The sequence below is a fragment of the Varanus komodoensis genome, unplaced genomic scaffold (assembly GCF_004798865.1).
Source record: "Varanus komodoensis strain SLA01 unplaced genomic scaffold, ASM479886v1 scaffold26, whole genome shotgun sequence".
NCBI lineage: Eukaryota > Metazoa > Chordata > Lepidosauria > Squamata > Varanidae > Varanus > Varanus komodoensis.
Genome location: NW_025335684.1, coordinates 11,740,023 through 11,763,016, shown reverse-complemented (window position 1 = coordinate 11,763,016; position 22,994 = coordinate 11,740,023). Strand labels below are relative to the sequence as shown.

At 44.6% G+C, this 22,994-nt stretch overlaps 1 protein-coding gene across 3 annotated transcripts in view; it reads right to left on the bottom strand.

Annotated features, from left to right (window-relative positions):
• Positions 1-22,994, bottom strand: part of IFT140 (intraflagellar transport 140) — a 116,155-nt gene that overhangs the window by 72,553 nt on the left and 20,608 nt on the right. For all 3 annotated transcript variants that reach the window (XM_044433125.1, XM_044433127.1, XM_044433126.1), the window contains exons 8-15: positions 22,670-22,776; positions 18,824-18,972; positions 16,552-16,755; positions 15,852-15,924; positions 15,118-15,209; positions 13,981-14,108; positions 9,494-9,611; positions 8,435-8,565 (exon numbers count right to left, since the gene is read on the bottom strand). In XM_044433125.1, the coding sequence (XP_044289060.1) occupies positions 8,435-8,565; positions 9,494-9,611; positions 13,981-14,108; positions 15,118-15,209; positions 15,852-15,924; positions 16,552-16,755; positions 18,824-18,972; positions 22,670-22,776 (1,002 nt within the window). The remainder of the gene's footprint in view (positions 1-8,434; positions 8,566-9,493; positions 9,612-13,980; positions 14,109-15,117; positions 15,210-15,851; positions 15,925-16,551; positions 16,756-18,823; positions 18,973-22,669; positions 22,777-22,994) is intronic.

The window sequence follows — 22,994 nt, the reverse complement described above, 5'->3', positions numbered from 1 at the left end:
TTTCATAGATTCAGATATATTTAAAATGTTATTGTATTTTTTGGAATGAAAGCTTTGATTTTCAGGATACTGGATTCTGCAGTCAATGAAACATGCTGTGCGTGTCTAAAACCATGTTGCACAAACAGCTCTGGCTAAGCTTGTGAAAGGCATTAGGGAGATGGGCTAAAGCAAATGTTATTGCCCAGCTCACCTACCTGGAGTCAACCTTATATTATTAAGAGTATCTGGAGTGCTAACTGGAAATGGCAGGAACATTAAAATGTTTTTTTCATCATTATCTATTTCATTTCTATATCACCCAACAGCCAAAGCTCTCTGAAGAAGAGGAGCTGGGGGCCCAAGCAGGAGGGGAAGCAGAATCATTAATCTGAAGAGAAATATGGGTGGATGAGAATTGCTGTAGAGGTGAAGGGACAGGAGGAGCATCAGGGAGAATCTGAAAGAATGGGACAGTGAAACTCAGCAAGCGATGAATGCAGTGAAGTCTATGATAATCCACCACTTCCAGCTTTCACATATCTAAAGAGTGGAATCGTGTCCTTTAACATACCTACAGAGTGAAAACAATCCTGGGGGAGGGGACTTTCATATACTCAGAAATCCAAGGTGACAAGTAGGGCCTGCACTGTGTTCATGTTCCCATAGCACTCCATGGCCACTGAATATGCTTGGTCCTCACTGGGATGTCCTTCCTCATAGGGTTTCTTTTTTTCACCCACAAGTGTCTGAACTTTGCAAACCTTGGGTGATCCCAAACCTGCCACTGCCTCCCTTCCTCTATGTGTATGGCGCCATTTTGGCTACATAAGGAACTATGTTCAGCTTAAGTTTGCTGTTAGCATATTGGAAGTAAAGAAGAATACAGGGCTTGTTTGCTTAGTTGGGACCCTGTGAAAATGTTCTATTTGTCCACCTAGTCCAGTATGAGCAGGTTGCTTACCTGTAGCTGATGTTCTTCGAGTGGCCGTCTGTGCAGTCACACATATGGGTTCTGTGCCTGCGCCGTGCCTGTGGTCGGAAGATTGATAGCTAATGGTTTGGCGGGAAGCTCCGCTCCCCCTCCCCCCTAGCAGTATATATGGAGCAGAGTGTCCACCATTTTCCAGTCTTTGACAGACCGGACGTTCGCTGTCTAATAAAAAAATTTGTCAGTACCAAGGAAAAAACTAGAACCACCCACTGACACCAAGCGGGGCCAGCAGGTGGGTTGTGTGACTGCACAGATGGCCACTCGAAGAACACCAGTTACAGGTAAGCAACCTGCTCTTCTTCGTCATGGCCTCTGTGCATCACGCATATGGGTAGAATAACAAGCTTACCCCAAATGGCGGAGGGAGGTGTCATCAACGGAGAATAGCTGAACGAACAGCTCTGCCGAAGGAGCAGTCCTGTCTAGCACGAACATCCAGTCTATAATGCTTTGCAAAAGTACATGGAGTAGCCCAGCTGGCAGCTCTGCATACATCCTCAATCGGGACTCCCGACGCAAAGGCTGAAGAAACAGCTACAGCTCTAGTGGAATGACCTCTGGGAACTGTAGGTAAATCTATCTTGGCCAACTGATAGGACAAAGTAATGAGTGTGAACTCTCCATTTGGACAGTCTCTGAGGAGTAACTGGGAAGCCTCGATTTTGTTCCGAGTATTTAATGAAGGGTCTATTGGAATGTTGAATAGACTCAGTCCTTGATCTGTAGAAAGCTAGGTAGTGCCGGACATCGAGAGTATGCAGGGACCTCTCGATCAGATTTGAAGGAGATGGGAAAAATGCAGGCAAGATAATCTCCTGGTCCATGTGGAAAGATGTAGCCCCTTTTGGAAGAAAAGACGGGTCCATTTGGAGCACTACTTTCTCTTTGTGAAAATTCAAAAATGGAGGGTCTGCCCTAAGGGCACAGAGTTCACTAGATCTACGGTCTGAAGTAACTGCTATCAGAAAAGTAGTCTTCCAAGAAACAAGACGTAAATCAATTGTTGCCAAAGGTTTGAAAGGAGGTCTTGTTAGTGCCTGTAGTACCACTGAGAGACTCCACGTGGGCATAAGCGGTCTGATTGTTGGATGAAGGCTGTAGAGTCCCTTAAGAAATCTCTTAACCAATGGCTGAGAAAAAATGGAAAAACCCTGCATTGTCCCACGATAATAGGAGATTGCCACCGTATACGCACTTATGGAGGATGGTTTAAGTCCAGAACGGTGGAGTTCGAAGATGAACTGGAGGATCTGATCTATGGATGCAGAATATTCATTGGATCCAAGGACATAGAGGAGGTAGATGGATTCACAGGGTGGAATGGCGTGTCGGATCTAGGGATAGGATCAGTAGGAGCTGCAGATGGCGTCAGTACCGGGCCGGCGTTGATTGCTATCGAATTCGCCAGGCTGTCGGTTTCAGCGACGCTAGATCAGGGTGCCAGATCGTGCCCTCCCGCTGAGTTATAAGGAATGGGAGGGAGTTGAAGGTATTCCTCTCGGGAAATGTGAAGAAGTGTGGAGAACCAAGGCTGGCGTGGCCACCAAGGAGTTATCAGCAATCCGGTGGCCCCGTCGTGAATTATCTTTGATATTACTCTCATGATGAGGGGAATCGGGGGGAAAGTGTAAAAGATTATATTGTTCCAAGGGATCATAAGGGCATCCCAGGATGACCCCCCATCTGATTCCCGCTCTCGAGCAAAAAGTCTCACACACCTTGTTTTGTCGGGTGGCGAATAGGTCTATATCTGGGCAACCCCATCGCCGGAACAGCCTGTTGCATGTCTGGTGGTCCAGTTCCCATTTGTGTGACTTGGACATGTGTCTGCTTAAGAGATCTGCTTCCACATTGTCCGTACCGGCTAGATGCACTGCTATCAGGGTGATGTCTCTCGGAATGCACCACTCCCAGATTTGCATCGATAGTCGGGCTAACTTCGGAGACTTTGTCCCCCCTTGCTTGTTCAAGTAAAAGACCATGGCCATGTTGTCCGAGGTTATTTGGACAACTCAATGGCAAAGCACGTCCTCGAATGATTGTAGTGCTTTGAATACTGCAAGAAGTTCCAGGGCGTTGATGTGATTCCTGGACTCCTGTCGGTTCCATACGCCCTGCGTGCATAGGCCAGAAGCACAGGGCTCCCCATCCCAGCAGAGACGCATCAGTACCGAGAGTCACCGAGGTCGGAACGGAACTCCGATGTTTAGGTTTTCTGATGCCGTCCACCACAGTAGAGATTGTAGGATGGAGGACGGGAGTCGAATTTGCTTTGTAGGCAGATCTCTCTGTGGCCGGAATATTCCGTTGAAGAACAGTTGAAGGGGGCGAAGCCGAAGTTTGGCGTATGGAACTGCAGCAATGGATGCTGCCATGTGTCCCAAAAGTCTCTGAACAGATCGTGCAGAAACAGTTCCGTCTCGTCGAATTCGGCAGATGTGTCGAGCGATAGTGCGCTGTCTGTCTTGAGGGAGGAAGGCCTTCGCCACCATAGAATCCAGCCAGGCTCCAATAAAGTTGATCGTCTGCGTAGGGACAAGAGAAGATTTCTCACGATTAATGCAGAGTCCAAGGTCCTGCAATAAGTCACAAGCCATATTTACAGAGGAGCGAAGTCCTTCTCTAGTCCGGGAAACCAACAGACAGTCATCGAGGTAAGGGTATATCTGAATTCCACGTAGTCTAAGGTATGCGCAGACGGGGGCCATACACTTCGTGAAAACCCTCAGTGTGGTGGCCAGTCCAAACGGCAGCACCTTGTATTCGTAGATTTCAGAAGCTACCGCAAAACGAAGGAAACACCTATGACATGGATGGATTGAAATATGAAAATAGGCATCCCTCAAGTCCAGTGAGGCGAACCAATTCTCTCTCCCCAGCAACGGCAGGATATTTTGAAGTGTGGTCATCCGAAACTTCTTTGGTGTTATAAATTTATTGAGAGCTCTCAGGTCCAATATCAGTCGAAGACCTCCATCTCGTTTCGGGACTGTAAAATATCTAGAATAGAATCTGTGGAGTCCTTCTGATAAAGACAAGTGATGAATGGCTCCTTTAGACAGGAGTTGGTGAACCTCATCTAACAATACCAGCAAGCATGGAGTAACCCGGATAGGACTTGACGAAGGAACGATGTTGAATTCAATTCTATATCCGTGCTGGATGATGCGTAACACCCACCCATCAGATGTAATGGACTCCCAAACGGAGTCAGCTTTTCAGCTGGTCCCCAAATGAGAGGGGGGAGGGTGGGGTTGGAAGGAGAGGAAAGGTTCACCCGCCCCATCAGCGCTGGCATCTATCTCCTTTGAAGTGGAGTTGGCTTTGCTGGAATCGCTGGGGCGGTTATTTGCGGTGTTGTTGGCGATGTTGTGGCTGTTGGCGGGGTGGGTATTGTTGTCTATACTGTGGACAGGTCCACAACCACTTATGTCGAGGAAGAGGTTGCATCTCCATACACCAGGACGTCATCCTCGACTCGTGGATTTTCTTCAACTTGTGATCAGTCTTAGCGTTGAAGAGGCCGGATCCATCAAAGGGCATCTCCTCGATCCTTCTCTTCATCTCTTCCGGAAAGTTGCAGTTACGCAACCAGACGTGTCTCCGGAGAGAGATGGCGGCGACAAGAGTCCTCGAGTCTGTATCTACATGGTGCCTAGCTGTGGATAGCTGTTGCATCGCGACCTGCATTGCCTCCTTTACAAACACCCGCGCCAAGTCGCCTTGATTATCTGGGAGGGTGGCGATGATATTGTCGAGGCGTTGCATAATGAAATATTGATAACGCACCAGGGCTGCCTCATAATTCGAAATTCTTAGACCAAGTCCTGAGACCGCATAGACCCAGCGCATGAGGGAGTCGATCTTCCTTCCCTCGTTATCTCTGGGCATTGTGTGGCCCTGTGCCTCCCGGCCTTGAGAAGATTCTACCACCACCGAATTCGGCTTGGGGTGGCAGAGAAGGAACGGAATGTCCCCCTCACGAACTCTATACATCGCCTCGTATCTTCTTGAAGTCGGTTGCAGTTGCGCTGGGAGGTTCCACAGTTGAGTCATTGCTTGTCAGAGAGTTGTAATAAGTGGTAAAGCGATGGAGGTCGATTGTTCCCCCCGCACTACATCGTAGAAGCGATCCGTGCTGGGGCCAGGTTGTTGATTAGCCTCAATCTCCAATGACTTCACCAGCCTGGACATCAGTTTGGCAAACGTGATATGCAGTTCTTCTGGTGACGCCAGGCCTTGTGAGGTGACCGTAGCATCGGGTGAAGTTGAATCGACCTCGAACTCGTCTGAGTCCACCCAATATGGAGGAGGAGCGCTGGCGGAGGAATCCCCTGGCAACTGTGATCTCCTGCTCTCTCGGGACGGTGCGTGCCCCTCGCCTCTTGAAGCCGTAGAATGAGGTCGATCCCGATGTTCGGTTGGGGGAGATCGGCCTCTAGGAGCCGGGTAATATCCGACAGATGGATAGTCGGGCCATCTCGGTGCGGAAGAGTACCAGGAATGGTACCAGTTGTCAGAGCGATTTTCGGAAGACCGGCTCCTCTGGCTTCTCGGTGGGGACAACCCAGATCGAGCCCAACAGGTGGCATAGGTGTCAGGGACCGAGCTCTCGGCAGGGAATCTTGGATCTTGCCATCAGAGATCGAGCCACGAGGTGGATCCTGGTGTGGTTCCGATCCCATACGGCACGGACAGGCCGGAGGAGTGACTCTCATCGCCACCTGAATGGTCGGACCCAAAAGCGTTGGTACCGGGATCGTGGTCGGAACTAAGGAAGCTGCCGAACCCGAGCGTCGGTGTTTTGAATGCTCGGGTCTCTTCGGCTTTTTTGCCGGTTTCTCGGCCTTGTCTCTTTTGGCCTTCTTGTACATGAGCGACTTCTCAGGGTTGCTGTACTTCCTCTTTTCCCACTGTTTCTTGGGCAGGGAAACAGGCTGCTCTCTGCAGAAGCACCTTCGCCTGAAGGGCATGAGGGCGGAGCAGCAGAGGAAGGGGCTGGATGTTGCAGCGGATCAGCTGAAGACAGATGGCAGTCTGGTGGGGCTGAGGTTGTAGCAGGGTTGGCCACCAGCCAGTCTGATTGTAGGAGGGCCTGATCCCACAGGAGCTTACGTAAACAGTTCTCCCTGTTCTTCCTGGCCTGTTTAGAGAAAGCCAGGCAATGGCCGCACTAGTCCGTCCTGTGACCCTCCCCTAAACAGAGGAGGCACAGATCGTGTGGATCCGAAGCGGGCATTTTAGAGCCACACTCTCCGCGCTTGCAGAACGCCGCTCGTTGAGCCATCGCGGAAAAAGAAGAAAAGAAGATAGTATAGCGGGAATAGGTAATATTTTTGTTTTTGTTTTTTTTTTAATAGGAATGAGAAAAAACGAAGAGAATAACTGGAAAAATACAATTAAGGTAAGATGGGTATACTAACTTGGAAAAACAAGAGAGAGTTCGAAACAAGAGAGCACGAGGAACGATCTAAGCGAGAGCGAAGCGGCACGAGGCACAATGAATGGCGGTCGCAAAGACTGGAAAATGGCGGACACTCTGCTCCATATATACTGCTGGGGGGGGGAGGGGGAGGGGGAGGGGGAGTGGAGCTTCCTGCCAAACCGTTAGCTGTCAATCTTCCAGCCACAGGCACTGTGCAGGCGCAGAACCCATATGTGTGATGCACAGAGGCCACGACGAAGAAATTGCCTAATCTGGTTGCTAGCAGCTCTCCAGGGCTCAATCTTTCACATCACTTGCTAACTCACCTTTTTAAAAACAGAAACAAAAAATATGGAGATGTCAGTTGGCCCATGTGCATGCATGCAACCACAAAGTTATGGTCCTTTCCCCCTTTTAAGCAAGTCAAATCTTGTTTCTACCTTTCCCACAGTACAGCTTGAACATACCCCTACTTTTTCCCAACCTCATGTCTCTTGACTGAGCTAATAGGGCCTGTTCTGCAGTTGCAGTACCCCTGCAAACTTTCACAGATGCAGCTTCTGTCCCTTTAGTATTTCTTCCTTCAAGCCAGAACCAAACACAGGGTTGCTGGACACCAACTCAGGCCACAGTGTCATGACCAAGCAGAATGACCCTGGCTCTGACAATAGCTCTTGCACCAGGGATTCCTAAACTGGTACCTCTGGAATCCTTGCATCACCCACCAAGGAATCAAAGCCCTCCAAGGCAGGTCCTACAATCCCATGTGAACTTATCAAAAAAAACAACACACCTTGAAGTGGTTGTTGGAAAAGAAGAATGCTGGGCTCCAAGTCAGAGGCCTCCCCTTTCAAGCTTTTCCACTGCTCAAAGAAGTGAGGAGTCTGAAAGGGGCATAAAAAGCTTCAATCTAGTCTTAGACTTTTTGGGAACAAGTTGCTCATCTGGAGCTTTCCATGGTGCTGCAGCTATCAGACTAGCGTGCTACCTTATCCTATTATATCCCACGAGCTTCTTGTCAAGACCAGGACAGGCTGTTGGTAGCTCACTGAAAGTGCAAACACTAGAACATTAGCACCTTAAAGTTAAGTGACAGAAGGCAGAGCAATAATTCATTCTCCAGTGGGAAGAAAGTAATAGGAATACACCAGCAAGAAAAGCCACCTTATTCTAAACACTTCACTCAAACTAATGACCAGATGACAAGTTTGAGGTCCAGAAAATTTGTACATGTCCGTACATACATGTGTAAACCCAAGGAAAGGGTTTTAGAACCACACATATATGTGGACTATAAAGAATACTCAAATAGGGTCAAGTGTGACAAGCATTTCAGTTTTACAGTGACCCCTGGTGGATTGTTTAAACTCTTATTAACTACACTACAAAGATAGTGCTTAAAGCAGTCTAAAGAGCAATCTAAAACCACAGTCATTTGGGGAAAAAGACCCAGCGAAGCAGCCATTAACAGCAAGACAAGTGTAAAGAAAAACCCTGTTCTAAAGCCAGATTACATGCATCCACAGTTAATTCATTTTTTTCTCTTTTTTATCATCACTTCTGTTGATGCTGGATGAACGGTTCCTGAAAATTGCATTTGCCTCCACCTACCTATTCTAAGGCTTCATGAGAGAACATCTATGTTGTAAGCCATCCGGAGACACTGTTAAGGACGGGGTAGAAATGCTGTAAATAAATAAATCTATCTCTTCATTCCACTGAACCTCAGAGACTTCAACATTCATCCTGATATGTAGGGGAAAGCTGTAGATGACTCAGCTGCCTGGATGAGAAGCCCCTTCCCTTAATGAGCACAGCATCTATAGCTTGGTCCTAATGGTTAAGCAGCACACTTCAAGGAGGGGGTCCCTTTTCTCTTATGTGGAAACCATGGCATTTTAAAAAAGCAAGACAGAAGAATTTAGTATATATTGGGCTAGAAACAGATCTCAAGAATGAGCTTAAACAAGGAATTAATGTTAATATTAATGTTAAAACCCAACATTCATACTCCCCATCTCCTGAAGAATTCTCACCCTTCTACCTCCTGTTTGGAGGAAAGCATTTCTCGACTGTCCTTCTGCTGGCCAGACTCAAAATCAAACAGGGTGACAATGTCCATTTCAATGTCATAGAAGCAGATCTTGGAGTCAATACTTCCATCAGCCTATAAATATATAAATAAGAGAAATGTTTAGAAAAGGAAACAGCACAGTTATTTCATTCTACCTATTATGCCCCATCAAACTGGAAAAGGTTGAGGGGGAAATGAAAGAGCAGGAAGAAAGCAATATATAAAGGTTTCAGATTCTTTTCTAGGTGTTCCCCATCTAGAACAGCTAGGTTTTTGAATTATAAGGACCCTTAAATGAGCATTTGTTTAAGCAGCCCTCAAAAACATTTTCTTTGATTTACATATTAAAATGTATGCTTACAAAACGAAATACCAATTCTGGACAATTGGGTGGTTTTTACTTGAAAATTCAAAACCACCCTAATACCACTGACTGGACAGTGTCTGGACTTTCTGCTTCTGTAGCACTGGCAGAGTGGAAATAGTAGGTCAAAGATACATTACAAACCAGAATGGTGTGTGGCAGAGGAGCACACTGTTCTATATGCAGAAGTTAGCAAAGCAATGTGTAATAGTTTGCAGTGTAGAACCTGTGACAATTATCCATCAATATGATTGATACAGGCAATCTAGCTGTCCAGTTTTGGTTAACCTCTGACACACAATGTTGACTCAGAAATAATGTCACAAAGTTCAGCACTGTGTGATTTAACTTGGTGTTCTTAAGTTTCTGGCTCCCCCTGCATGTGTACTTTCCCCTCCCACTTTGGTAGAACCAAACCCCATTTTTTGCACAAATCAGGAGTCTGAACTGGCTTGTGAACAAACCATGGTTTACCATTTCATCAAAAGTGAGAGGGGAAATGAAAAAAAAGCCATGTTCATTCATGTGATGCAAAGCTCTAGCCTGACAACAAGCTGGATTAAATTGATCACTGCATGTGGAGATACAGCCTGAGTCTAATCTTTTGATGCGCGGCTCAGGTTTTAATAACAAGAGAGGGGAAGCCCACAGACTCACCTTGCTCATGAGGATGCTAACTTTGTTGCCACTCGCATTGCACTTTACAGATGCAATCCCACTAGAGCCTGGAACCAGATCCACCAGGGCCTTGCTGCCGCAATGTACTTTTGCCTCTCTGTTGGAAGATCAGGCGCTTAGTGACAGTGTGACCAACAAGATGGCCTATTCTCCAAAATTATGGGGTAAGTGTATGCCATAATAAAATTCCTATAGCATCTGCCATTATCTTAGGATTTCTTCCTTTGACAACTATTTTTCTTCTAAGCCACATGACTCATTCCTGGTTTCACATATTAATGCAAATTCCACTTCTGTTTCAGAGGCCAATGTGTATCCTTATGGGTGATGAATGCCTTCCTGTCTATGCTGCTATGCACAAGCAGACAAAATGCATACTATGCCTTGCTGAGGCGAACTGCATGCTACCATGCCGACTACATGTGCCAAGCAAGACAGTGCGTGGTGACCACCGTGTGTTGCAATACGCCTTGCTTTCCTTCAAAGTGATAATACCCAAACAGTAAATCATCAGTAGAGAAGCAACCTGCAGTGAGGTAGGAAGAACTATACATGATCCAGTATTTATTAGTCAATATTGCTCCTGGATGGAATTACAAACACTTTCTCTACTACAAAAATCATGCTATGCCAGCTCTGTGCTAGCAAGGATACTCTTCTCAACTCATATAATATTATATATAATGGAATATAATTATAAACAAGATACCACAAAACATGCAATACAGTATATAATACAACTGGCATCAGGCCTTGGAGAGAGGTTTGACACACTTTGGGAGGTACTCCTAAGAATCTGCACTGCTATAACAGCATCTACATTTTACACACTGGCCATATTCACATGTCGCACTAAGCCACTCTGTGAATAAGCAGACAATCTGGCTCACCAAAGCTCATTCTCCCACTCTGTCATTCTCAGTCCTTCAGCTGGTATTTCAGTGTCCTTCGTAGCAGAATCCAACTTTTCTTTTACTCCCCATTCCAATCGCTACCCCTTTTTGTTTACCATCATTTTTAGGAGTCTCAAAACTGCATAACTGGGATGGTATTTTTACTTTGTCAGCTTCAGAAAATAGCAGAGTTTTTTATTACTGTCATTACCATGATTATTATTTTGCAAGTGTGCAGGGGGTACACTTACATCTGTTTGATATGTAAAGTCTTGCCTGGTCAATTTTCAGTTGTTGAACACTCTCCTGTCTGTTTCAGTTGTTAAAGGAAGCAGCAAAGATCAGTAGGAAACAGATCGAAAAGGCAAGACTACATATATGCAAATTTGCACATGGCAACCAGAGACCAATTCCCTAGGCGTCAAATGAAAAGCAAAAATACAGGTGGGAAAACAGCAAAAGAAGGTGCACTCAAATGATGTGGAACAAGGTATCCCAATTAACAATGTAATCCTCCAGCTTTAAGTGGCAAACTGATGGTTCTCGGTGTCCTTCATCTTTTCAATATTTCCCCAAGTCTCCAGCAAGGAATGATATTAAGCCCTAAACAACTTCTGTGGACTCCTTTTTAGATCAGCTAGTGTAGTTCACTAACAATTCTAAAACAAACAACCCTCCCCCAAAAATGAAATATGCACATATTTAATGCCTGGGAAATAATGCAGGACAGTTCTGCATCCCTGCAGTAATAGCGTAGTCGATGCATGTGTGCAAATTGCCCCCAGCATACTTTCCAGTCGTTCGATGTATGCAAAATTCCCCTTCCATTTACTTCCCAGCCATTAAATTTGTGTATTTTCCCAGTCCAAAAACAAAAATTAAAATGTGAAAATATTCCTAACAACTTAAAAAACCCTGAACAGAACAGTTATTTCATTCTGGCATCAACAGCAGTGGTACTTCAGCCTATCCTCCTGTGGAGCCTGAATCACTCTGTCCCATTCAGCTGCTTTCTCAGGGATCTTTTTTTTTTTTTTTTTTTTAAAGAACTGTCAGGGAACCACAGTAACCACAACAATAAGTGCTCAGAAAAGGAACCTTGAAAACTGGGGCAAGAGCTAATATCTCTCCTTTCCTGAGTAGCAGGAAACTCAAGGAATGTTGAAAAGGTAGATGACATTGAGAACTGTCAGTTCAACACTTAAAACCAGAGGGTTGCATGTCATTAAACATCATCACGTGGAATGGGCAAGGGCCAGGCAAACCCAACAAATGCCTCAACTTACTTAAAGGGCTAAAAGCTGACACAGCCTTCCTACAGGAGACCCATCTGCCAGCAAAAGATAAGCATTTGCTTTGTAGGGAGCAGATGAGTGAAGTTCATGCTGGTGGCAACGCCAAGAAATCTCATTCACAAGCAAGTCCCAGTCTCAGTACTGCACACAGTGGCAGAAGAGGAAGGATGCCTTCTTATTCTAGTGGTTAAGTACTTCCTGACAGTTAGGACCCCGAGGGTGTGGAATGGGCTTCCACGGGAGGTGGCTGAGGCCCCATAGGTGCGGGTGTTCAAGGACAGGCTGGACGTGCACATGGTGGGCATGTTGTGAGCGGAGCCAGTTGAAGCCAAGGGTCAGACTAGATGGCCCGGGAGGCCCTTTCTGACTCGCTCTGTTTCTATGTTTCTGTGTTAAGACTGTGACACTGAAACTAGCCCTGGTAAATTTCATGGCCCCAACCTAGATTTCCCCTCAAGTGTTCCACAGATGTTTTCACCATCTATCCTCCATTACCTATAACCAACTAATGATTGGAAGAGATTTTAACGAAATTCTAGATCCAGTTCCGGATAGACATATACCCCCATGCAAATTATCTTCAACACTCCGCTCCGCTCTCAAGGTCCAAAGAGAGTAAGGTCTAATAGACGTATGGCACACATTAAACCCCCATGAGAGACTACACCTTTGTGTCATTAGTCTATCAAAACAATTTTCATTTACATTATTTTCTAATCGCCTCCCACCTGCTCTAGTATGTCTGGGCCTGCCATATAGATGTAATAAGCCAACTCAGATCATGTCCCACTTCTTATAAACCTGGATTTAGGGCTGTGTTGTAAACACTCAAATTATGGGAAACTCAGTCTTTTCCTCCTGAATGAGGAGGAGTTCAAAATGCAAAAGGTCTCGGCACTGAGTGATTATCCTCAATAGAGGATCCACAGCCTCATACTGAACTGAATGGGAAGCTTGCAAAACAGCTATGCATGGCAGAATAATATCTTACATTTCTCATAAGAAGCAAGAGAAACTACAGCAGGAAAACAAACAGCCATCCCCACTATGCAGTCCACCCTGCTCCCCAGGTCTCTACATTCTGAATACATTGGTCAAAAGAATATTATTAATCTGTCTATGCCAGCGTTCCTGAGAGTGAGGGGAAAAGCCAGGTAAAATCCTAGCATACTGCCTAAAGCAAGCTAAACAGTACACACCATTAATTAATGGCAAAGCAGGCAACACGTTCACCAACCCACAGCAAATTAATGCAGTTGTATAAATTCTATTCTGAACCCCATAAAGTCAATAAGATCCATGGCAGAGAAGCAGCAGAGACCTTCCTGTCCAATCTGAACCTCCCACAGCTAGACACAGAAACAGGGAGCGCCTAGTAAAACCTCTACAAAAGGAGGCAATTGAGAACGCTATTATGGACAGGAAAGGTCTCTGGCCCTGATGGCTTTCTAATCAAGCGGTGCAAAGCTTATTCCAAAATCCTCAGACTCCTGTCTACCAAGCACACTGCCACCCACTATGTAAACTGCTAATATTTCAGTCATCCCAAAACCTGGAAAAGACCACAGACTCTGGGTTAATTATAGACAATCTCTTTGATCAATGTGGATTCCAAGATGCTCACTGTGGTGCTTGCCAACACCACCTCCCCAGTGGTCATCTTGTCAGTCAATGCCAAAAAAAGCCTTTGATAAAATTTGTTGGCCATTTATCACCACCACACTCACATAATTTGGCTTTCCCTAAGCATTTCCATCCTGGCTGAAGATCCCATTTGCAATCCAAAGTTACAGGTATGGACCAATAGAATCTCTTCCCTGCCTTTTATTACTGAAAAGGGGCACCTGCCAAGGGTACCCACTCTCTCTCCACCTAACATTGAAACCGAGGAGAGATTCTGGACTCACAGTGTTTTATAAGTGGCATGCTAACAATATATCCAATAGTATTTTGTATGAATAATTTAAATTCAGATTCTTTCCCCTGACATTCTCCACCCCTTCATGTCTGTCTCTTCTAGCTCATTTCTAGCTCTTCCTTTGTTGCTTCTTGATCTGTTGTAAACTGTGCAGAGAGCTTCCGCTATTGGGCAGAACAGGAATGAAAATACTGATCAAGATGATGATGGGGTAGGTGTGGCAGGAGATCTCCACACAGCATAGCTACTAATATTCTATTTGCACTGTTATGTTTACAAAACCATTTCAATAAATTTTATATTTCAAACAGGAAAAGCAGAAAGGTATATAATCAAGCTCTGGTAAATTCCCATGTGTACCTGCGAGAAAGATCAAAAATCTTAAAGTGAGCCAAATCTGTTCCCACAGTCAAGAAATTCCCACAGATATCCAGGAAAAATGGATTCCCTTCAGATTCAGAGAACACCAGTAGCTGTTTAACAGTGCCCTGGTGGAAAAGAAAAACAGCAGTATTAAAACTCTGACTTCCCTTTCATTTTTACATTACCACCAAGACCATAGAGACTTTTCCCATTTTATTGGACAAATCCCCACCAGGTACCACATACACCACAGCAATCTATTGGTATGCCACATCCAGCTCACAGGTACTCACATCAACTCCCAAACTAAGGCAACAATCCTAAACAAATTTTCTTGGGAGTCTCATTGAACTGCACAGGGCTTATTTCTGAATAGACATAGACAGACTTGTACTGGCAAAGATCAGAGATGTAATCTTATGCATGTTGACAGGAAAAAAACCTAAAATTCCCAGCATGGCTGAAGGAGGGAGGCTGGGTGTTACAGGAATTCTTTTCTATTGTCCTAACAAGTTTAAAAAGGTTCTTCTCTCTAGTATGCACCATGGTGACCAGTTCTACCTATATGAGAATTAAATGCCCTGTAATATCTGTAAGGGTATTTTTAAAATTATTAATTCATTCATGCAGAGTTTAAATTTAAAAATTTGGAATCGGGGGTTCCAAAACAGTAGCCTAAACGAAACACCTCAACAAAGCATGTACTTATATGGTAGAAAACAACTAGAACCTTGCTCCAACATAGCCCCAGGATGGCAGAGCATAGCACCCGCGATGTGAATGTTGAGAGGGAAACACTAGAAAAGTTACACACATTCCCCTCTTCCCCACAATGGATTTTTCTCCAATTGGAGGCAGGGGCAGAAACTGCCTGTTGGAAAGGGCAGGAATGACTCATTTGGTTCTGAACTTTGGAGGGGAAAGGTCTCCATAGGACTGGGCTGCCAGGAATGCAACTCTGCTCTTGTTCTGGTTGCATGTGCTGTTGTACAAACATAGTTTTGTTGGAAAGCTGCTAAAATGTTTTAGACTGTAGTCACTGATGTGACGGCCTTGGTAAGAAGCACTGTCCCTCCGAAGACACTTCCCTGGGCAGCTTCCTACAAGCATATTCACATAAGTCAGTTTACTTACTTGCCACGTACGAACTTGAACACGATTTGGCTCAACTGTGTAAATGTTTTCTTCATGCATAGCCAGCACAGGAGAATCACAGGCAAAAGAACCTGGAACCATGTAAGAGAGCATTTCTCCATCACTGTCATGACATATTTGACACATACAGTTAAGGCTTCCACCTTGATCGAGCACCAGACCTGTAAGTAATCGCTAGAAAACTAAAATGTAGGTGATCTGCAACTCGTAATCATACTGATTCTTTCCCCCCTAAAGCTCTTAGCTAAAATACTAAATTTTCTCTACCTTTTAAATGTCACAGAATGATTCCCTTGCAGGCAATATAATTAGAATGCAGTAAAGATAGAATTTTTCACATGGGCAAAGGTGTAAAAGTCTCTAACTCAAAGTCTAAAAATACAACCAGATCCTTCCTAAAGGCCGTGACAAATCAAAATTATGAAGACAGTGGGTAAGAGAAAATATTGGTGGCTTCAGTGCTATCCAAAGGTGATAATACACGTGATGTATGCTTTTAAAATTACCGAAGAACAGGAGTATGACCTAAACTCAGCCTATTATTATGTGTAATCGCCTGCAATTATTGATTCATATTTCTGTGAATCAGGTGCCTTTCTATGCCAATTTCTATTGAACAAATGAAAAAATAACATGGAGAATAGCTGAAGTTGTAGCAGTCTGTATTTTATCCAGCAGCCACAAGTCGATCTATGCAAGGCCATTCATCTTACCTGAATTTCGTAAAGTGGCACCTGAGATCTCAAAGACAGCAACTTGCCTTCCGTTCCAAAATGCTACAGCATCCTAAAATATACCATACAATTAAAACAAATGCATCCTAAATTTGCACTTTGCAAACACATAAAGCCATTATATACCACCATCTTGGGGTCAAATTACACGTTATCCTTACAGCCTGTACAGCTTCACCTTCTGAATTTCTTTAATGCTAACAGTTGTGGTGGAGGCATTTGTCGGGATTCCAAAACCTGGGGAGGGGCTTTCACTACTTCCTTCTCCATCCAGGACTGTGATAGAATTTCCCTGTTGTCAGGGAGGACGCAGCCTGTGGCAGCTTTCCCTGACCTGTGTGCAGGAATAACCCCCAAAACACCACCAAGACGCCTACAGAAATTAAAAACTATCAGAAGGTGAAACTGTATGCTACACAATAAGCACAACGCCTATTTTGGTCCCAATACTGTTGAAACTGAAGGTTCTACTCATTAATCTGCCATCATCAATTCTGTATTAATTCATTTGTGAGAACAACCCACACATTTTCTGTTCTTTTTTTTTAACACTACTAATGATGTGTTAATCCTTTGATTTCAATAGGTCTACTCCAATTAAGACAAAGGCAGACTCCAATCCTCCTCACAATTCAAAGAACAATGCAATGGAAACATTGTCATTTGCAATGCCAATTACCTTAGTGGCAAAAACACCATTCACATACATATCAATACGGAGGTTTTCAGTTGTTCTTGCACTGAAGGAAGTGACACTAAACAGGTTTGGTGAAACTTGTACCACTGCCACTTGTTGGTGGAAGTGTGAGGACATGGCCTGTTCGCTAAGAATCGCCACAGAGTTAGTTGTGTTTACAGCCAAGAGATTCTTCTTGGTTCCCCACTAGAAACAATACAAATAAAAATAGGTTAGGAATACTGAAGCCCCCATTGATCTTATCTCACCTCACCAACTGGGTTATGCAATCTGGGTCCCACTGGGCTTATATCTTACACAAGGGAGATTTAGTTCTAAATCTGCTTAAAAACCAATTGTTAACCTGTGAAATCCTGTCAAATACAAAATTTGTCACATTTTTGTCCTTTCTCAAATAACTTTTACTGATACTTGGGAAAAACTGGAAAACATGAAGAAGTTTCCCTTTGCAAGTGATTCAGGAACCATGAGTCAGGTGAAATTAATATGCCCAATAAATTAAAAAAACAAAACAAACAACAATGGGAAAGGCTCATGAATGTCAGAGGTAGACACCTGACCAAGAAGGATCCAGTCAGGCCTGTAGTTTGATGTGCACAGATTTCATTTGTTCCAATGAGCTGTCAATTATTTCTTCCTATAATGTGGCAGGGAATGAGCAATTTCTGTTATCTCTGTAGTTTAAAGTGTACGCTGTGTTTCATAAGCAAATAGATTAAATATACTTTTCATCTGCCAAACTATATCTAAAAAACTTGAATGATAGTTCAAAATTAGAGTTGCTAACAGTTTGTTCCAATTGTTTTAAGACTGTTTTCCTTAACTATAGTTCTTGCATTGACTTTTATTGTGGGGTAGGAGTAGTAGTTGGGTTGGTAAGAAAGATGGGCTCATTGTTTTAACTTAATTTGTAATGCCTTTGCAGAAATATCTCATGTTTTCAATGTTCTTTACTCATTAGTATCTATAAAGTATCACGAGAACTTAAAGAGTAGCAAGTACTCCAAAATCTTACCACCATCATGACTAGTCCAGCTAAAGACTGCCATTCCCCCACTGTTAACCATGCTGAATATGATCTTTGAAGAGGCTTTGGCCTTGTTCCTTACAAAGTTTCTGAACAGATACATGTGCATGTGTGTATCCAATGTCCAAGTTAAGGTGTTGGTGATGGCCTAAAAGGCCCTAAATGGCTTGGGTCCTGGATACCTGAAGGAGCACCTTCTTCCTTATGTGTCGGCCCACCCCTTGAGATTGGAGGTGGAGGTCCTTCTCCAGGAACACTCTTTGAACGAAATCAGGAGGGTAGCTACTAGGAGAAGGGCCTTTTCTGCAGTGGCACCCTGACTGTGGAATGCACTCCCCAGGGAGGTTTGCTGGTGCCATCGTCCTATTCTTTTCAGCATCAGGCTAAGACCTTTTTATTTTCTCAGAATTTTAACAATTAATTGGTTCTATCCTTGTTTTTATCATTATTTATTGGATGCAGTGAGTTGTGCTTTGTTGTTATGTTTTCTTTGTTTTTTGGTTTATTGTTCTTTGTAAGCTGTCTGGAGACTTTTAGTAATGGCACAGCATGGGAAAACTTTAAATAAATAAATAAGCAAGCAAGCAAGCAAGCAAGCAAGCAAGCAAGCGTGTGTATATAAGAGAATGAACAAGAGAGAGAACATGAGAGTGTTCTGGCCCTACCCCAGTCCTGCCCACTTGTGAAGCCCCAAAAGATTCCACAAGAACCAATACAACCCCCACCCCTGCAAAAGATATTCCATCACCAGTTTATAGGATTGCAGCTTAATTATCCATAACTGAAATCATTCATCATTGTTCTTCAGTTTGCCTTGACTCATTTTCCTCCCATTGTTTTCTTTCTTTCTTTTTTTTGTCTATTTCTAAACCACCATTCCCTAACCTGGTGCCCACCAGATGTTCAGTAGTTCTGCTCCCATCTGCCCAAGGCAGCCAGATATTCTGGGAGTTGTAGTCCAAGGCACCTGACAAGCATCGTGTAAACTCAGAAATAAACCAACAATCTTTGCAGAGAATTCAATCATAATTATGTTTTGTGATCAAAGTTGGTGATCCTCCCAATGGGAGGACTTACTGGTCTCTTTTTTTTGTGGGGGTGGGGGAAGAGGGAGAACATCCCAAGAAGGAGCAACTAAGTAATACCCACATTAGAGTCCTTGCTACCTGATGTGTGAATTGCACCCAGATAAGCCAAAAAGAAGAAAGAAAACTTCCACTAATTTACCTTTATTTGAATAATATTCCCTTCAAGCTCGGTAGGTGCCTGAAGCTTCCATCTGTCCTTGCCTTCAAGCGACCATGAGCTATGGTCGGTGACTGATACTTTCCTCCACATAGCTATTCTCCCTTTGTCTGTCCCAGCTGACAGAAGACCTGCCAAATATATCATACTCTTCAGATTGGGTTAAGAATTATTATTATTATTATAACATTTCTATGCCGCCCCTTGCCGAAACCTCATGAACGAACAAACAAATGAACGAATCTATCTATCTGAAACACAGCATTCCCTAATATGATTCATTCAAATAATTCACTCATTCCTGAGTATAGGACATGGGTCCTCAGACTACAGCCCAGCCAGATCCGACCCGCCATGCCCATTTATCTGGCCCGCCATAGAGGTTCTGGACTTGCCGCGCGCGCATGCATGCATGCATGGAGAGGCACCAGGGATCCTGTTCTCCGAGTGAGTCCAAAACGGTTTCCTTGTGAGCAAGCCGGCACCTCGCTGTGCAGCAGCTTGCTCGCAGGGAGACAGTTTTCTCTGAGCAAGTTCAAAACTATCTCTGCGCACGCATGCACGCCCCTGCCTCGCCACCGCCACCGCCCCCCACCCTGCCGCTTTGGTGGCCCGTGCCCATCGCTGGCACCTTTCAACTGCCCCCCTGTTCAAAAAGTTTGAGGAACCTGGTATAGGACATAGGACAACAAACTTAAAGTGCAGCACTCCAGATTCCGGCTAGATATCAGGACAAGTTTCCTTACTGTCAGAACAATGCAACAGTGGAACCAGTTGCCTAGAGCGGCCATGGGTTCTTCCACACTAAGGGAGTAACTGGGACTTTCAAGGTGACACTGGACAGTCAGCTGAGTGTGTCTTGGTGTCCTGCACCAGCAGGGATTGGACCCAATAGCCTTCTTGGTCCCTTCTAACCCTACAACTCTATGAATCTATGACCAAGGAAAGAGAGGAGGGATGGGGCAATATAGAGGAAAAAGCAAAGTTGTGCAAGCAAGAGAAGGTCTAGATCTCAATGGCTGGGGAAACAGCCCCACGCCACTAGTGCTTCCAACTTCAGCGCAGTAAAAGAAAGCCCAGAGGACTGTGTAAAGGTTTCAAAGAAAGGGGCATTTTTGAAGGAGTATTTAGAGAGGTGGCGTCACACAAGTATTATGGAAGGCAGTTCCAGACACGAGAGTGTAATGGGAAACATGTTTGAGGAAGCCAGAGGCTTTCACGCTGCAGAAAGTAGTGAATCTGGATGAGCTAAGACAAGACGTAAGAGTGAAAAGAGAGGGGGAAGCAAGGCATCCAGAAAGGTTTTGAAGGTAAGGGCAGAAACTTCTTCTGGATCCAGAAGTGAACAAGAAGCCAGTGCAAGGGATGTCATGTGGTCAGAGATGCTAGAGAAGTGAATGATTTGGCAGCAGCGTGCTGAGTAAGTAACACAATGGGAGACCAGAAAGGAAAAGAAGATTGCACAGTCAAGCATGAATACGGTTGCAGTGCTATAAAGAGAGAAACAACATCACTTGAATTATGAATACAAGGGGCAAATTCAAGAGGGATCAAAGCAACTGATAAGACAGGTTTTTTTAATGGAGTGTCAATGGCTAAAGACAGTGCATAAGGCAAAAATGCATGAGAAGAAAAATGAGAGTTCAGTCTTGGACATACTGAGTTTAAGATCACAACATCCCCAGTGGAAGAAGTAGACAGGCAGCTGGATATGCAGGATTAGATGACAGGGAAAAGCTCTGGCCTAGAAAGCCAGGGCTGAATTTCATCAGTACACAGGTGGCACAGAAAGTCATGGGTTTTAATTAGCTCAACCAGGAACAATGCAGAAAGACAGAGAAGCAGAGGGCCAAGATCACATCCTTGAACAGCCCCATATCAGAGAAGGAAATCAAAGGAAGACTTTCCTTGTGGGAAGACTTTGAAAAAGGACCCTCTACGAACAGAACAGAGTAATGGATAATCCTTGGCATAAGGGGAATAATGGGAGCCAAGCAAGAGAGGGTGGTCAACTGTATCGAAAGTGGCAGAGAGGACTCAGTGGAGAGCTCTAGATCTGGCAGTGAGGCAACAGTTGAGGATTCTGCTGATGGCAGTTTCAGTGGTGTGCAAGTGGCAGGAAAATGGGCTGGGAGAAGTCCAAATTGAGACAACCACAGTGAGTGTAGGGACTGTATTCACAGTGTCGGGAGGCAAAGGAGAGAAGGCAGCAGGCAGTTGCTGTAAAGGAAAGACGAGGAGGTTTGCAAGGAAAAGGGGAACAGAGGCATGTTTGAACGCAGTAGGGGAGCTAGGAGGACTATGAATGAATGGCAGGAGAAATGGCTGCTATGAGCTGGCAGGGAATAGAATGAAAGGTCCACAGAGAGGATAAGATAAGGGCAACAGGACAGCCAATACCCAAACTAAGACAGAGAGGAAAAGGAAAGGATTGCAGGAGATGGGGGAAGGATAGGAAAGGCAGAGATCAGAGTCGATTGTTTCGGTTTTAGAACAGAAAAAGGAAAAGCCTCGAGCAGGGAACAAGGAAGCTAATGTGCAGGAACAGGCCTTAGCAAGATATCCAAGACAGAGAAGGTATAATGGGAATTCCTAGAATTGGCATAGATCAGAATGGTATAGCAACTTGTTTGACAAGTTAGCAGGAAAGGAATGAGGTGAATGAATTTGCAATGGCAAAACCAGACACTGTTCTGCTTTCCTCCAGAGGTATTCAGGTGCACAACAGAAAAACAGAGATATCAAATGGGAGATGAGAGGCAGGGCTGGGATTAAAAGGGGCTAACATTCATTGGTGTAGTGAACAGTGCTAAGTTGAAAGGATGGACATCTCATCTAAGCACAGTTTAAGAAGGCACAGCTGACAGGTCATTTCAAAGGAAGCCACTAGATTAACTGACTGAAAGTCAAAGAAACAGAAGATGGAATTAGGGAAGCTAGACTGTGTGCAGCGCTAGAGAAGATAATGTGATAACCAGAGTGAATTCCACAGCAGAGAGGTCAGATATAAAGCAGTCTTGATGAAGGCAAGATCAAGAAAGTGCCCAAGGCAATGTGTAGGGAAGTCTGTTCAAAGCCAGAGATCAAAGGGGGAGATTAGGGAGATGGGAAGCAGCAGGGTCATAAGAATAAGCAAGACCATGAATACTGAACTCACCAAAGAACAAAGTGGGAGTTCTGTCAGAGAGAAAAAAGCAAGCCAGGGATGAAGGTCTGACATGAGGTTAGCAGGGAGCAAGGAAGGCAATGCAAAACAGCAATACAGAGATTCAAAGGGAAATAGAGTCACTCCTGAGTGGACTTTCAAAGGTAGAGAAGCACAGAATGGAGATGGGCAGAGTCCCCCCTCCCCCAGCACACATACTGCTTTCGGGATGAGCTGCATGAGAGAACCAGAGGCCTCTGAAGCACAAGACACACAAGAGTGTGCAGAGCATTACCAAGACCGAAGCCAAGCAGAAGGGTGAATTGCTGAAGGGACCAAGAGACAAAAACATTATGGAGAGTGACTGGTTTCTGGAGGAGAAAGTTTGGGAGCGAACAGAAATAACAAAGTGATGAGAGGTGCGGGAGGGGAGGGGAGAGACAAAATGTTGAGATGAGATTGGACAGGACAAGCAGGTGCCATGATGCTGGAAACAAGGACTAGATAGTTGAGATGAATTTGTAGCCCACATTATGACCCATACGGCTCTCAAAGCAGAGGACTTGAGCTATGGTCTTCACCCCAGAAAATGTTTGCTTTTGTTTCATAGAAATTTCAAGGGTACCCCTGGAAAATATGGACAATTACAATACTAACAATCAATGTAATGGTTATGTCCTTACTTTTAGCATTGCAGTAAGACACACAGTTGATGCATTCTCCTGTTTCAAACCCAAATTGTTCATCCAGAGAGAGCACATAGTTCTCACCACGCTCCAGGTCCCAGAACCTGCAGACAAAATACAGAAGATGGCTGGTAAGAGGCTTCCTCCCAGCCAGACTTGGCTGAAAAGATTAAGAGCAGAAGATACCGAGAGAGTGATCGGGCCTGCAGCATCCCTCGCCCACCCTTGCCTCGGTGGCTTGGCATCCACGCTTCTGCAGCAATGCTCCACATCAGTGAGGATCTCCTCGTCTCAGTGCTGCTCCAAGGAGATCACACCTAAT